At 43.6% G+C, this 17,703-nt stretch overlaps 1 protein-coding gene across 1 annotated transcript in view; it reads left to right on the forward strand.

Annotated features, from left to right (window-relative positions):
• Positions 1-17,703, forward strand: part of ADAMTS12 (ADAM metallopeptidase with thrombospondin type 1 motif 12) — a 527,800-nt gene that overhangs the window by 400,584 nt on the left and 109,513 nt on the right. Inside the window, 1 exon segment of the mRNA XM_040421001.1 lies at positions 4,281-4,414. Coding sequence (XP_040276935.1) covers positions 4,281-4,414 — 134 coding nt within the window.

A 17,703-nucleotide genomic window follows, 5' to 3' on the forward strand; every position in this document is an offset into this window, starting at 1 on the left:
TTTTCTTGAGAAGAGTCCTGGTTATTCATAATCTCCTGCTCTCACCCATCTGTGTCATGCCCTGCACAGGCTATGTGCGGAGGTCTGTCAGGTTAGCAGCACGTGTGTAGCCTTTTGTTTTTGTTTTGGAGTTGAGCTATATCCGCCTCCCTTCAGGTGCACTGGGTGGGGTCGTTGGTTTGAGTTTAAATTACGCCCACTCCCAGTGTCCTGTGCTGGTTATAGCTTCTGTCTGGCTCAGAGGAAGGAAGGAAGGATTTGCTGTTCCTGCTCAGTAAAAGATAAGTTGGTTTTGTTTTCTTGTGGTTGTCTGTCTAGGCTGTTAGAGAGACGCCTGCCCCCTCCAGGTCCTGAGGGAGCAGGCTGCCTCTTTCCCCCTTTCACCATCTTAGGGATTTTAGGGAATCTTCAGCCTAGCCACGGGGACACGTTTATTCCCACCTTCAGGGTCTGAACATGGGCATAGAAGTCTAGGGAGAGCTGTAGGGATTTGTCAGGAGGTGACCTTTATCCCCAGCTTCTTGCCTAGACACTTGTTTGTTGATTTTCTGTGTATCTTGTATCCTGTCCGCCGTGACAATCTGCTGATGATTGGCAGTTCTCTCCTAGAGAGAAAGGGAGAAAACTAGGTAGAAGACTGTCAGCCATCAGCAGGTGGGCAGGGAGAGCAGGAATTTATGAATAACCATGACTTTTCTCAGGTGGCCGGGACTCTTTTCCAGGCCCAGTCTGCAATGATTGTGAAGTTGGTTCTCGGCAACCACTTACTTTTAACTTATAAATGACAGACCTCTGACATCAACTCACCTGTCTCTACTTTATGCTGCTGTTAGTATGGAAGAAAATTTAGACTAAAACCTTCAGGATCACAGGTGCATATCCATGAAGCAAACATAATTACAAAAAACAAAATGGCTGCACACCATTATATACAGTACAGACCAAAGGTTTGGACACATCTTCTCATTCAATAAGTTTTCTTTATTTTCATGACTATGAAAATTGTAGATTCACACTGAAGGCATCAAAACTATGAATTAACACATGTGGAATTATATACATAACAAACAAGTGTGAAACAACTGAAAATATGTCATATTCTAGGTTCTTCAAAGTAGCCACCTTTTGCTTTGATTACTGCTTTGCACACTCTTGGCATTCTCTTGATGAGCTTCAAGAGGTAGACCCCTGAAATGGTTTTCACTTCACAGGTGTGCCCTGTCAGGTTTAATAAGTGGGATTTCTTGCCTTATAAATGGGGTTGGGACCATCAGTTGCGTTGAGGAGAAGTCAGGTGGATACACAGCTGATAGTCCTACTGAATAGACTGTTAGAATTTGTATTATGGCAAGAAAAAAGCAGCTAAGTAAAGAAATACGAGTGGCCATCATTACTTTAAGAAATGAAGGTCAGTCAGTCAGCCGAAAAATTGGGAAAACTTTGAAAGTAAGGGCTATTTGACCATGAAGGAGAGTGATGGGGTGCTGCGCAGGATGACCTGGCCTCCACAGTCACCGGACCTGAACCCAATCGAGATGGTTTGGGGTGACCTGGACTGCAGAGTGAAGGCAAAAGGGCCAACAAGTGCTAAGCATCTCTGGGAACTCCTTCAAGACTGTTGGAAGACCATTTCAGGGGACTACCTCTTGAAGCTCATCAAGAGAATGCCAAGAGTGTGCAAAGCAGTAATCAAAGCAAAAGGTGGCTACTTTGAAGAACCTAGAATATGACATATTTTCAGTTGTTTTACACTTGTTTGTTATGTATATAATTCCACATGTGTTTATTCATAGTTTTGATGCCTTCATAGTCATGAAATTCTTTGAATGAGAAGGTGTGTCCAAACTTTTGGTCTGTACTGTATATACAAACAATAGAGCTAAGAAATGGGGGTCATTCTAGATAAAAGTGGTACAACTCTCCATTATCGCAACTTCGCTCCATTGTGAGCAAAGGGATTGGACCCAACATCGCGGTGAAGAGCTCTTATAACATTCTCCCCACCTGGTGAACAGCAGGAGGAGAAAGGGAGAACGCCGAACGCCAACAACACGTGCTCTAACAAGAGAGATTCGAGCGATTAAAAGACTGTATTGCAACAGTTCATCTCATAGGAGCAAGTGAGTACCAAGTGACAAGGATCCAGGATTTAAATACACTTCCAGTTACGGAGATAAGAGCAACTTTCTCCCATATATAAATCAATTCATCTTACTAAGCATCTATACAACATTGACCCAACTCACTGCGCGTCAGCACAATATCAACTTTGTATAGTGAGTAAGGATACAATACGGCCTTTTGCTACACCTCATTGTGTTCGACACAATCAGGGATCCTATGAGATATTGAACTTTGTGTTATAGAATTGCACCAGATTGCACCTTATCAGATACAGTATGGGACTTTGATTTATTAATACTCAGTGACATAATTTGGAGACCACCATATTAATTACTAGCTTACCAGAACATTATTCTGTTTCAACAAAAGACATCAATTGTTGCCAAGTGTTATTTGGTCAAAAAGTCCATTCATTACAGTAAATCCTGGACAAATATCGTTACACTGGAATACTCATCAAATATGAAATATTAATCATGAAAGTTATTTGAAATATGAAATATGGAATATTAATTATGCAAGCTATTTGAATCAGCAACTTTGATTATAGAAATTTTAGGATTAATATCATTATCTGGATTTTTATCTTTTTTGTATATATATATATATATATATATTTTTTTTTTTTTACATTGTGTAGAACTACTAATTGAGGACTTAGATCAACTAACATCATTATATGCCATTTATCCATTTGTATACACCCTTTTGTTTTTGTTTTTTCTTTTATGATATCGATATCATGCACTAATTGTTTGTATATGTTTTAATATATAATATGCCAATATATTTTTAATTTATTAAAGATTTGTCTTCATACATCAGGAGGAGGAGTGCCTATCTTAACATTTACATTTATCTCTCTGTGTACTGTACTGTACCTTCATTTTATACCATAACATATCAATGAATTACTTATTAGACAAAGGGACATAATGTGAAGGGAAGGCGACTCCGTCATCAGTAGAGGAAAGGATTCTTTACAGTAAGAGGAGTGAAACTAGAATGTTCTGCCACAAGAAAAAGAAATTAAAAAAATAATAGTGACATTTAAAAAATATCCGGGCACGTACAGTATCTTACAATCTAAGGCCTCATGCACACGACCGTTGTTATGTTCCGTTCCGCAAAATGGGGTTCCGTTGTTCCGTGATCCGTTTCCGTTTTTGTTTCCGTGTGTCTTCCTTTATTTTTGGAGGATCACCAGACATGAAGGAAAGTAAAAAAAAAGTCTAAGTCAAGTTTGCCATGCAAATGATAGGAAAAAAACGGACGCGCGGACGTGGATGACGATCTTATGTGCCTCCGCGTTTTTTCATGGTCCGATTGACTTGAATGGGTCCGCGAACCGTTTTCCGTGAAAAAAATAGGACAGGTTATATTTTTTGGACGGACTGGAACCACGGACTACGGACGCGGATGACAAACGGTGCATTAGCCGAGTTTTCAACGGACCCATTGAAAGTCAATGGGTCCGCAGAAAATCACTAAAAATGGAACAACGGACACGGAATAAAACAACGGTCGTGTGCATGAGGCCTAAGATCTATGGCAGGAAAACACTAGAGGTGGAATTCATTGACACTTTCTTCTATTATATTTATTGATTTACAGAAGTGGTGTCCAACCTCTGGCTCCTGTCAACTGAACTTTTTTCCATCCAAAATAACGGAAACCAGACAGAATGCTACTGAAGCTCTCTCCCTATCACAACTCAGGAGGCGTGTTTTTTTATGCTAAAGCTCTCTTCCTTTTACAGCCCAGGGGTGTGACCTTTCTGCTGCAGTTCTCTCCCCATAACAGCTCTGGAGGCGTGTCCTTTCTGCAGCAGCTCTCTCCCTGTAACTGTTATAGCTTCTAACAGTAGATACAGCTGGCGGCAGTTGAAGCATGGAACTGAGCACGTGTGGCCACCTCATTGAGGAGGACTGAGAAATAAACAAAGGAACAAACAGCAGGTGGCGCTATACAGATACATGTTATTGAATAACTCACTGGCTATGCTAAATTTTTATTTACATGCAATTACAAAAATATTCAGATCCAGGTGCCGGTTTAAAAAATGTAGATCTTTCATGTGACAGCCCTTTAAGGAGCAGTGATCTGCAGCATGTTGATGGGTTCCCTCTCTCATATTATCCTCTCACTCCTCACAGCTAATCCCTGTGAACTTCACTGCCGAAATGCAGAAGGCAATTTCGCTGACAAGCTGCTTGACTCAGTCATTGACGGAACGCCGTGTTTCGAGGGGACTGACAGCCGCGACGTCTGCATTAATGGCATGTGTAAGGTATTTGGTATGTTTCACTTACTTCGTTGTCATTCTATTTTATGCTGATGATGTGATCATGTACAACAGCCCTACATTGCAGGCTTTACACGGGGTCACATTTTTCGCCGCTGAAGTGTTAAAAATAAGAATTTGGATGTGCACTTACATGAGGAGCATCAGTTGTGGCACAAGTGCTCGTGGGACAGATCCAAAAATCTTAAAGGAAATGTTTTTTATTTGTTATTTTTTTTATTTGTTTACATTTTTACTATTTTATTTATTAATCTTTACAAAAAAAAAAATTTTTACATCTGTTTTTATTTTCTGCAATTATTTTTTTTATCTACTGTACATGATTAAGAGGGAGGCTATCTTGCCTAATCTGGTTGCAGCTCTCTAACCCAAATTTATCAATGTATTTGCACCTTTTTTGTCATCTTTTACTCCAAAGTACCCCCCCCCCTCCTTTCCCATTTATCAATGTGTTTACACCAGTATGATTTTCCTCCTCACTCATCAAACGTGAAAAATGATGAGAAACATAGTCATCTCCTAGGAGTCCTAGGAGCATCAATTTGACACAAATCCTCTTAGGCCAGATCCAAAAATCTTAAAGGAAATGTTGTTGAATTGTTGTTGTTGTTTTTTTACATTTTTACTATTTTATTTACTAATCTTTACTAAAAAATAAGGGTTATTTTTTTTACATCCGTTTTCATTTTCGGAGTCTATTTTTCTTATTTTTTTATCTACTATACATGATGGGGGGGGGGGGGGGGTAGAGCTATCTTGCCTAATCTGGTTGCAGCTCAGTCAGAACAAACTCACTAACCCAAATTTATCAATGTATTTGCACCTCCCCCCTCTCTATTTATCAATGTGTCTACACCAGTTTGTTTTTCCTCCTCACTCATCAAATGTGAAAAAATGACGAAAAACATAGCGTCATCTCCTAGGAGTCGCAGTGTAGGCCAAATGGATTAAGGAAAAAGGGGGCTGGGGGCAGGAGTAGGAAGATTCTTTTCGTACATGGTGGTATATGGCGCGTCGTTGATGGAACCAGCAAGCAGATTCTGGAATCGGAGAATGAGTATACCTTCTTTGTTTTTCACTTTAAAACATTGAGTGGGCAACTTTTTGAATAAGTTGGACAAACCCTTTAAAAAACGATCCAGTAAAGAGTTTTGGCATTTACTTGCATAGTATAGCGCTACCTGGTGTTCAAAGTGGTCCACCTAATAAGCCAAGTTCTGGAGGACACACATGCACAGCCCCATCCTCCTCCTTAATCCATGAGTAGCGATCTTGTGTTTACTGAACAGCAGCCTATACACATGGAGTCTATGCTGCTTGTCAGGAAGGAGCAGAGCTTGTGCAGTAGTGTGGCGGTATACAGAAAAACTGAGAAGATTGCATTTGAGGATTGACTTATTATTTATTTTCACTGCTCCAGACTCCATGGTACAACATTTGTTCTAACTTTCTGTAGGAGACTATATTTATGGCTGCCAGAGGGGGAAGGAGACTCACTGGGAACTTACTGACATTGACATTGATATCATACCTGCAGGATATTTCTTACGTCTGGTACATACATATAGATTCATTTTGCCATTTTGCCTTATACAAGCTAGATCACGGGGAAGTGTGTTAGGCAATTTTTGTGCTGCGGGGCTATTCATGTGCATAATGACCCAAATGGTGACAGTGGTGTGACATAATGTGCAAAGATTTACAACTTTTCTTGCTGCTCACCAAATTTGGAGACCGGTCGGGGTACGGTCTCCAATGAGAAAAATAGGTCAAAGTGGTGTAAGTTTTGGTGCAGATCTATGCTTCCTAGCAGATATACGGTGGGGGATTTATCACCCCCTTTATGCCTCTCGATTGCAGCTCAACCTCACATACATGTGCACGACGCTGAGAGGCCATGTGAGCCCATTGGCAGGAGTGGAATAAAGTAGATGCATTTACATAATCCTGCTTATCCCTTTAAGAGTATGGCCAGACATGGTGGGTACGCAGTGGATCTTCTGCACTGGAATTGCTGGTGGAAGACCCGCGGCATTGACAGTAGCTGCAATCCTTAGGCACAGGAAAGGGGCCAGGATTATTTTACATCTGGAATTAATGTTTTGCATAAAAATTCTCCAAAAATAAATTAAGTAAAATCGGTGCCGGGGTAATTCTCAATGTCTGCAGCTACGTTTGAAGCGCAGCCGCCTCTGGCAGATTTTCCCTGCAGTTTATTAGGGCTGACACCTACCTACATAGATGTTATGTTAATGGTATTTCTCCAGCAGCATTTTTCTCGTGTTTAGCCGGCCCTGTAATTGACTTATGTATCAGGCGTCCCATGTAAATGTCTGGGGATGGGATAATAAGTCACAGGAGAACGTCATCAGGCAGATTAAATGGCTCTGTCTTCTGTGTGTATATTAACGGCGCCCGTCCTGGCGTCAGACGCTTCGTATTAATTCACTTATAATCAGAAGAGATATATCAGAATATGTATGAACCGCGCGCTCCAGGTATGGCTTCTCCGATTATTCGTGAGTCATGATGAGCCATATAGCCTGTGACCTCTTTATTAGCCTCACAAATGGATTCTTCATGAGCGGATATAAATACCCGACCATAGCATTAAAGGGGAAAAAATTGAAGCTCTGGGGCCCCCCATTGCAAACTCTCTAACAATGCCCTCACCTAAGCTTGAAGGCGAGCCCGGCGGGAGTCACCCCAGTTACTCTTCTCCACATTCCCACCTTATTTTTATTTAAACTTTGCATTCTCCAAAACGTTGTATAGTTTGGGCAGCATGAAGGTTGTCTATAAGGGGTGCGCACCCTTTAATACATTTGGCACAAATCATCCCAGTTATCTCCGTTATGTAGACTGACGTAAGCTACACCAGTCAGTAAACATGGACCGCTCTGTCTTAAAGGGGTGTTCCACTGTCTCGTAATTATGTCTCATATATACTAAGGTGTACCAATGTCTCTCTTTCTAAGATTGTATCTTTTCCTGTATTGCCGCTGTCGTAACAGAATCCAGTCGTGTGGCCTGGAATCTACTAAGACTGGCGTGACTTATCCCAGTCTAAGTAAAGGAGACTTTTTATTTACTGGGGACTGTTAGGGGCATCATACAGCACAGGCCTCATAGCTGCCATAGATTTCTGTCATTTACTCCAGAACACTGGTGTAAATGAAGATAAATGTGCCAAGTCTGCAGCCCTAGTCACTCCTCCCTTTTCAGAAAGTGATGAGGGTGGTGTAGAAATTCCACTTGCAACAAAACTTTGTCACAGTGGCATTTAAAAAAGTCTCAAACACGACCTTTTTATGCCATAATAAATCTGCCCTTAGGGGGCATCATGCTTTGTAGGGGCACAAAGGAGGCATCATGTTGCGTGAAGGCACTTAGGGACATCATACTGTGCGAGAAGGCACTAAGGGGGCATCACAATGATTGAGGGCACTAGGGGGACATCACCTGGGCACTATGGCACTACTGTGAATGGGGTTTTAGGGGTAATCTTTACTCTGAGGATACTGGGACTGGGCGGGATTGGACATGTTTGGACATGAATTGGGTGAGGTTAAAAGCCTTGGCTTAAAGGAGTTGACTCATCTGAGACATTGGCGGCATATCGCTAGGATTTGGCACTAATGTCAGATAAGTGGGGGTCCGACCTTTGGGACCTGCACCAGTCTCCAGAACGGAGAGCAGCTGCACATGCACGGCCAACCTCCAATCATTTCTATGGGACTGGCGAAAATAGCCGACCACTGGCTCCGCTATTTCTGGCAATCTCATAAAAGTGGATGAGTGGTGGCCGCGCTTGTGTGGTGTGCTCTCTTTATTCATTTCTATGGGACTTCCGAAAATAGCTGAGTGCTCAGTGTAGAAGCTAATGGAGAGCACACCGCGCATGCATGGTACACTCTCCTTTACTTTCAGGGGCCTGTTCTGGAGATAGGTGAAGGTCCCAGAGTTTGGAGATATGCCACCAATATCTCAGATGAGACAACCCCTTTAATGTAAAAAGAAAAATTGCCAGAGTTGTCCTTTTTGCTTTCTTTCAAGTAGGTGTGCATCTCCGGGACTTCCGCAGAAATGAATGATGCTCTGCCAGCCTGTCCATTCATTTTAAGGGGGCTCCACGGGGTACAGTGACCCCGTTTTTGTGATTGATCTGGGTCATACCGCTAATAATTATCCAGCAGGAGGCTACAGTGAAGGAGGATGATATCCATAGGTCATTAGTCAATGAATAAGCGTGAGTGCTTTGGTATATGCAGAATTGCAGATGTGAGTCCAGCGTAGGGAGAGCTTTATAGACTGTTGATCTTAGGCAAGTCTAGGGAATGGTCAATAACTAGAAAGATCAACCTGTCTTACGTGTCCATGATGGATGACGCAGGGCCAGTTCACTTAATGGAATGACGTACAGAACTGGATCATTGATTTCTCAGGGTGCAGTAAGGACAAATGTCTGAGATGGAGAAAGTGACCGTGGAAAGGACAGATCAGAATTTAATGCAGTTCATGCCTTCGAGGCATCGGTCGTGTAGACAGAGATGGAGACATCCAGTAAGAAGAAGAAAGTGGAGGGAAAAGGAGCTCCGTTCTACAAAGGGGCAGATATAATAATAATTTTGATGCAACAGGTAAAACTGTTGATATATTAGTAAATCACAATGATAGAGCAGCAGACAAAGTTTGATCATTATATTTCTTTTACTTTCAGAGATATTGCCATTTTTCTATTAAGGCTGTGGCGGCCATTTTTAAACAGGAAGTTCAGTCATATTGGTGGTGACTTGAAGCATCTTCTCAGTAATTGTCAGTTTTAGAACTAAAAGAAAAAGGGACAGTCAATTTCTTGGAAGCTAATTCAAAAGTGATAACCGATATGGCTGCACTTCCTGTTGTCACATTTGCAAAATGGCTGCTGGAAAAAGACAGAAAAGCTTCACAATCTCTAAGTAAATAAAATACACTGCTCAAAGAAATAAAGGGAACACCTAAACAACACAATGTAGCTCCAAGTCAATCACACTTCTGTGAAATCAACCTGTCCAGTTATGGAGCACTGATTGTGAATAACTTTCTCCTGCTGTTGTGCAAACTAAACAGGTAGAAATGTAGCAAGACAACCCCTATAAAGGAGTGGTTCTGCAGGTGGTGATGTAGTGTCCCACTAGGTAAATGTGGGCACTACACAAGGGTCAATTGGGCCACGTTGTTCTCCACCTCCATGCATTTTAATATGTATTTATGTGTATTTTCCTGTGATAGGTGTAGCAGGCCTATTAGGGTGTAGTTCAGCATCCTAGGCACTAGAGGGAGCTAGGGAACCCCTAGTATATATAGCTAGACCCAGACACGGAGGAGCAGTCTAGAGTCTGTGGAGTGTAGAGTCAGAGGCCAGAAGACACTTTAGCCAGAGTGGGGCTGAAGTGCAGGCTCTGACATGCAACTAGACAGCCCAGGTTTCTAGTTGACACCAGGCGGCTAGCAAGTGTGGATCAGCCTGCCTGAAGATATTGAGCCAGAGTTAGCTCAGAAGTTTGTCACCAGGGGACGAGTTGCCTCCTGAGAAGCCAAGTTCCCACAAGCAGAGCAGAGCCAGTATTCCAGCTAGACAAGTAAGCTGAGGGGCAGAAGGAGATATACTTAAAGCAAGGCTATATACGAGAGGACGTTTTCTACCAAGGATAAAGCCAGCATTAGGGCATCCGGGCGTTGGGATAAAGACAGACAGCAGTTCTGAGGAACAGTGTACAGTATTTCTGAGGAGAAGGTACAGCCTGATCTGTGAGTGTGTTTAACCCTCTGAGTATCTTGCAAAGAACATTGTTGCCTGCCATTTATGTAAAAGCCTGCTTGTGATGTGATCCTGCTATATGGAACTGAATTTACAAAAGACTGTACAAAATTAACCGTTTTCCAGTAAAGAAAGTTTGGTTCACCACAACAACGTGTTCCTCACTTATTACTCCTACCACTATCAACCGGTGTGCCACCGTTACAGGCACTGGCGTCACAAACTTTAAAGGGACCTTGCCCTAGGCACATTAAACATCTGCAACATCCAGGGCACCTCACCCACCATCAGGCCTGGTCCCTATATACAGAGAGTGCCCCAGAGGACTTCTGTGCCAGCCTCTCCATCACTGCTGTACGCTTGCCCAGGGTCTCCCTACAAACTGTGAGTAACCCTCGTATGCCTATTAACCATGACCTCACATCGCTACACCCTGCAGGTCTGCGTACTGCAGTGACCACAGGCCATTTCTCTGTTCTCATCCTTTAGCTGTGTCTGTCAGCACGGTGTCCAGAGCATGGAGCATGGAGCAGATACCAGGAGACGTGGAGGGGGCCGTAGGAGGGCAACAACCCAACAGCAGGACCACTACCTTCTCCTTTGTGCAAGGAGGAACAGGAGGAGCAGTGCAAGAGCCCTGCAAAATGACCTTCAGCAGGCCACTAATATCCATGTGTCTGCTCAAACTGTCATAAACAGACCCCTTGAGGGTGGTATGAGGGCCCAAAACTGTGCAATGCGATTGGCATTTGCCAGAGAACACTAAGATTGGCAGATTCGAAATTGGCATCCTGTGCTCTTCACAGATGAGAGCAGGTTCGCACTGAGCACATGTGACAGAGTCTGGAGACGCCGTGGAGAACGTTCTGCTGCCTGCAACATCCTCCAGCATGACCAGTTTGGCAGTGGGTCAGTAATGGTGTGGGTAGGCAATTCTTTGGAGGGCCGCACAGCCTTCCATGTGCTATTAGGTACCGGGATGAGATCCTCAGACCCATTGTGAGACCATATGCAGGTGCAGTGGGCCCTGGGTTCCTTCTGATGCATGGCAATGCTAGGCCTCATGTGGCTGAAGTGTGTCAGTAGTTCCTGCATGATGACGGTATTGATGCTATGGACTGGCCTGACAGTTTCCCAGACCTGAATCCAATCGAGCACATCTGGGGCATCATGTTTCAGTCCACCAACGCCATGTTGCAACACAGACTGTCTAGGAGTTGACTGATGCTTTAATCCAGGTCTGGGGGGAGATCCGTCAGGAGAACATCCGCCACCTCATGATGATGATGATGATGTATAGTCTTGTGTACATGCAGTCTTACCCTTAGGGCCTCGATGCGCTTAGCTGGCTGATTCAACAAGGGAGGAAAAAGAAGGCATGACACTTTACCATGGGCCGCAAAGGCCTAGAGGATAAGGGACCTATTCCAGAGACCAATTTCCTAGCACTTATCAAAATAGAGAATCAAGAAAAAGGGAGGGAAGGTAGAGGGATCTCAAGGTTCAGAGGGTTCGGGCGAGATATAGAGAATGTGAAGAGAACAAAATTTATAAACGTGAGGAAAAAGTATCTTTAAAAAAAGGAGGGACATTACCAACCGTGAATTTATAGACTAAGATTTAGAAAAACCCCCAAAATTATATGAACCAAAAATAAGTGTTATATAGGAAGATCAAACGCCTGTTTGAAAAGTAAGGTTTTCAGTGCATGTCTGAATGAGAGAAGACTGGGAATCATTTTCAGGGTAGGTGGTTCCAAAATCTGGCCTCTTGAGCCGAAAAGGATCTACCTCCACGTCTGATCTTATTAACTTGCGGGATGTTAAAATTCGCAGAGTTACTAGACCTCAATGTCCTCAACGTACCTGGTGAATTTACGCCGCAGGTACAAGGGCCCCACACCATGGAATACCCTATGCATGAAGCATCCAATCTTGAACATCACCCGTTGTTGGACGGGGAGCCAGTGCAAGGCATTAAGAGAGGGAGTGATATACTCTCGGCGGGCAACACCCATTAGTAGCCTTGCTGCGGCATTCTGCACAAGTTGAAGTCTATGCAAGTTCTTCTTAGGGAGTCCCATGTACAAGGCATTACAATAGTCCAACCGACTGCTGATCGCTGCTCCGACCAAGGCTTTCCTGAGAGTGGATTCGATGTATTTTAAGATCCTCCTCAGAAGTTTAAGCTGGTAGTGACAGGTACTAACCACCTGATTTATCTGAGGAGCCAGGGTTAATCTGGAGTCCAAGACCACTCCCAAGTCCCTGACCTGGATGGCTGTCTCAGGGACAGGTCCAAAAGACAATGGCCATTGGGGTGCTGAGGGTGTAATTTTCTGGTCACTGAATGTAATACATTCAGTTTTGGTGCCATTAAGCTTGAGATAATTGGCACTTATCCAGTGATCGATCTCCAAGAGACATCCGGCCAGATCGACTTGATCAACTGTACCTTTGGCAAGCCTAAAGTACAGTTGTGTATCATCCGCATAAACATGAAACTGAAGATTGTGGCTCCTGATGATGTCGGCCAATGGTCTCAGATAGATGTTGAACAAGACTGGAGATAGTGCCGAGCCTTGTGGTACTCCACAGGACAGTGGGAGATCGGCTGAGTGAAATACCCCCAGCTTCACTCGTTGAGACCATCCATGCCAAGGCCTTTCCATCTAGTCCGGCTACCACTTTCAACCAGTTCAGTAACACTTGATGGTCAATAGTGTCAAAAGCGGATGAAAGGTCCAGAAGGACTAGGACCATAGAATCGTTCTGGTCGATTGCCATCAGTAGATCGTCCTGGACATTGACCAGAGCGGTCTCAGTATCCCTTCCGGGTCGGAATCCCGGGTTGGCCTCCAGATATCCCTGTAGTTGTGCAACAACCTCCCTCTCGCCAATCTTTGCAGTGAACGGCAGTCCCGAAATCAGTCTAAGGTTACTCAGATCGGTCACAGGTAGCGCCGGTTTCTTAGACAGGGGTGTTACCACTGCCTGCTTCAGAATAGCCGGCACCTGACCGCTGGAAAAGGAACTATTTATAATGTCTCGAATGTATGGTGCCATTGCAACCGCGGCGGACTTCACCACGGCCGCCGGGCATGGGTCTAGAGGCGAGGAGGAGGATCTGAGAGCTCCAATGATTTTAATTGTTCTCTCCTCAGAGATGGAATAGGGTAAGGTTGAGAGTGAAGAGGAAAGTGTCTCGTCCGTCCTATGAACCGTTGGGATATTGTCCCTAAGTTTCTGGATTTTTTCAGCAAAGTAGTCGGCCATTTGCTGGCACAGTGCTTGAGAGTGCTCCGTCGTTGCAATCTTACATCTAGGATTGGCTAGTTCTTTAGCCACTTTGAAAAGTTCTCTGGAGATGTTAACCACATTGCCTATTTTATTTGAGTAGTATGTTCTTTTGGTATTTTTAATATTATCTCTGTACTTTCTCATACTTATTTTGTATTTAATTTTGGTGTCTTCTATGGGATTTTTTCTCCAGGCCAAGGGCTCTGGTAGTCTTTTTATCCTCTCTTAATTCAGCAGTGAACCAAGGCGGGTTTTTATTAGGGGGATGAGGTTGCTGTTTATGTTTCATAGGTGCTAAGGTGTTTAGTGTAGCCTCTATACAATCATTAAAAGCTGTTAGATTTGCTTCCGTGGATTCTATGGAGCGGAATAAATCTATATTCAGATTCTCCTTAAAGCTATTGCCAAATTCCTCCAAATTAAGAATTTTTACATTTCTTTGTTGAGTGAGAGTCTTATCTCTCACTGGAAAATGGGGAGCTTTTTTTTAAAGGGGGGATAGTTTGAGTAAAAAGTATATTTTTGTGATCAGTCCACACCAGATCATGTATGGATTGGACCTGTATCTCCACCCAGGATGTCAGAATCCAGTCCAGGATGTGGCCGCCCCTGTGAGTCGGGGAGGTCACCTCCTCCATGAAGCCAATGGTCTCAAGGGATGTTAATAATTGCTGGGTTTGGATGTTGGACACATCATCAGCCCAGCAATTTATGTCGCCCACAATGATGTTCTTCTGACTAGGAAGGCCGATGTGGCCAATTCCAGCAGTTCATCATCAAATCCTGTTTTTAAATCTGGGGGGTGGTAGACAATATAGATTGAGAAGGCCTCTTCTGGACTCTTCTGGCATTTGATAGCTAGGTGTTCGAAAGTTTTGAAAATTGGGCCATTCTTAAGGGCTGTCATCATTAGATGCTCACGAAAGACCATTGCAACACCTCCACCTCTAGTGGCCCTGTCTATGTGAATAATATTGTACAAGGGGGGGACCAATTCATCCAACATAGGATCCACCCTCTCCAAAAACCACGTTTCTGTTAGGCACAAATAATCTAGATTATGAGATAAAATCAAATCGTAAATGTTGGCTGCATTCTTAACCGCAGAACGGCAGTTTAGAAATGCCCCTTTCAGCAAATGCTGGTTCTGAATTGGAATCTGCCCCGAAGGTGTAATCTTTTTCGGGAAGCTTTTCCTTCTTCTTAAATGCCTATGGGTTTTTGGCAAGATGGCGGATTTCCCACAAATGATGTGTGGTCAATTTCCTCGTTGTTTGTGCGGGCAGTAGTGACAATGTGGCCCCATCCAGAGCAATTAGCTCATTACGTGTGTACATCATCATATCGATAACCATCCTAAAAAAATCTGTTATTGGAATAAAATTACTGTAAAAGTCATAATAAAAATTAAAACTACAAAAGTAATTACAAAACTAATTAGTACATTATAACAGACAAAGACATTAAAATGTCAATTGTGTTACCCAAGTTCTCCGATCAACCCAGGCGAGCGTTTCCCAATAGTGGAGGAATCTTGGTGACGGCCAAGGGCACACCGGTAATGTCAGTTAATCTAATAATCCGGACGGGCACAGACGGGCTTGCCTATGGCGCGCCTTCGGCAAGCAGCCTGCACCCGCTGCGCTGGGGCAGTGGGGCCGAGTTAATAAGGGTACCTAATTAGGCCACACCCACAGTGTCTCTGTCGGGGCTCCGCCCAGAGTGGCGTTCTTGGGATTCCTGGGAGATAGGCTTTGGCAGGAGGAAGTCTCTTATATTTGAGGTAGGTGCTGGAAGTTCAATCTGGATAAAGTGCTCGTGCTTTTCAGTTGGTGCAAGGTGCAAACAGATCTGGGATCCGGGATCCACTGCCCGCTCACCCGCTGGGGGGAGTCAATTAGCCGCTGCGGAGGAGGAGCATGCCCAGGCTCCTCCTCCGCAGTTGGATCAGCCTGAATTTCCACTTTGATTTTGAGTATCATTCCAAATCCAGACCTCCATGGATTATTAATTTTGATTTACATTGATTATTTTTATGTTTTATTGTTCTCTACGCATTCCACTATGTAATGAATAAAGATTTGTAACTGGAATATTTCATTCATTGAGATCTAGAATGTGGAATTTTAGTGTTCCCCTTATTTTTTGAGCAGTGAACACGTGAGGGAGGACAGAGAAGATAGGAGTGGTGGCAGTGGGTGACAAGGGTGTTTGTAGTTCTCCCCTGCTCCAAGGCTTCCGGGGCCATGTGTGCAGTGAATGGAGGGGCGCAACTCTTCTTCCCCTCAGGGCACACCCTGGACTTTGGGGTCTCCTGCCTGGTGATGCTGGGGTACCCTTGGCAGTGGAGTGCAAGCAGGAGTAAAGCAGATGGATGGTGGAGGCAATGATTAGGCTAGCTTGGTTGTAGTAAAATAAAACCTCTCTTTATTGAGTAGGAGATGGGGGTAGCAGTGCAATTACAAGCAGTAGGACAGTTCTCAAGTATCTCACAGAGTAGGCTTGTGCAAAAGAGGTAGCTGTAATGATTGTCCTCCCTGAGTCTCTTTCAATAGGTACCAGCAAACTTCCCAAATTGACCAAAGGTGCACAAACTCCCAATAATTTCCTGCAGTTCCCAGTTGCAGCGTGCAGTTCTAGATCAGTTAGCTAGTCCATCCCAACAGTGTGGCAGGTACCAGAAGCAATCAATCGTAACCACATGTACTAAAGTCTAGAGCCATATATATGCGTTACCTTTACTGTCTCAGTCCAAGCATGGCCCTTATGGTCCTCAACCTTCTTTAATAATTCAAGCCTTCCTTCCCTTAGAGGAAAATCCTTAGTAAAGTTGCTTTTCTGGCAGGTTCCACTCTCAGGAATGGTGTTTTCATGGAGAAAGCCTCTGTCTTGGCCTACTTGACAGCAGCAGACACGAACCTGATCTTCACTCTAGCTTGTCCATCAGAAGACTGTCAAATAACCAGGAGTAAATGGGACCAGCCCATTACCTGACGTTTAAAACTAAAGACTGCCAGTTAACTATTTCCTTCCTATGCATAGCCTTTCGGAATACATAGTACATAGTCAGCATCACAGTAAATATTTGAACAGCTTATGTAATGAAAAATAACGTTAACTGTGAACCATAGCTTTAACCCTTTAGCAGTGAACCAATGATAACTAGTGCTGGATCACCACTGGATCCCTGAATCGGCAAGGACCTCAAGGTGATGTTTTCGGGTTGTTCTCAGCACTATGATTTCTGTATTATTTTTGAGAATAGAACGAAGTCACCCCTGCCTGTTGATCTGTGACTATATTACGAGTTGTTTGTCACCTCTTCCCGAGGCTGCTCGGCTTCCCAGTGACACATGAACTGAATGGTGTCACAATAACAACCCTTATCCTACTGATGCCTGGCGCATCCTATGGTAATGTGCAGCAGATATGGAAAATGAAGAGCTCAGATGATGAGAATACGGGGGGGGGGGGGTGATTGAAATTGACATCAAACACATGAAGAACAGGGAAAATTTCACAATGATTTAGCAAATACAAGATGGCAGTTACGCTGTCTGTAACGCTTCACTTAGGCACTTGGCGTGAAGGTCCAGGAATTGGGTTAGGGGCAATGAAATTAGATTCAGGGGGAGAAGACTCAGTAGCTCATTCCAACAAAGCAGCTGCTACTTTCCGTGCTTCATGTGTCAACTTTTTTAACGTGTTAGGATGCAGAAGCTGATTAGCTGGCGCTGACGGGCGCGGTAAACTATGCGCAGATGGCAGACCTAATGCCGTACATGATCCTATAGTTCTGTGGGTAAGGGGGGCATTTTGAAATTAGCAAGGTAAGTATATTGCAAAGTTTGTTTTTATTATTTACTTTTGAGCCCTTCAAGCCACAAAAAATAATACTAATAATAGAACTAATACTTTTATAATTATATGTCATAAAAAATGTATTATAGCCACTTAGTTATTGGATAAAAGTGTCTGTATAGCTCCACCTGCTGTTTGTTTGTTTCCTTGTTTCTCCGTCCACTTTAGTAACATTGCTGTAGTGGAAGCACATGCTCAGTTCCGTCTTTCACCTGCTACCAGCCATATCTACTGTTAGAAGCTGTGACAGTTACAGGGAAAGAGCTGCAGTAAAAAGTACACACCCTCTGAGAGAGGACATGACCCCTGTGATA

The sequence above is a fragment of the Bufo bufo genome, chromosome 2, assembly GCF_905171765.1.
Source record: "Bufo bufo chromosome 2, aBufBuf1.1, whole genome shotgun sequence".
Lineage (NCBI taxonomy): Eukaryota > Metazoa > Chordata > Amphibia > Anura > Bufonidae > Bufo > Bufo bufo.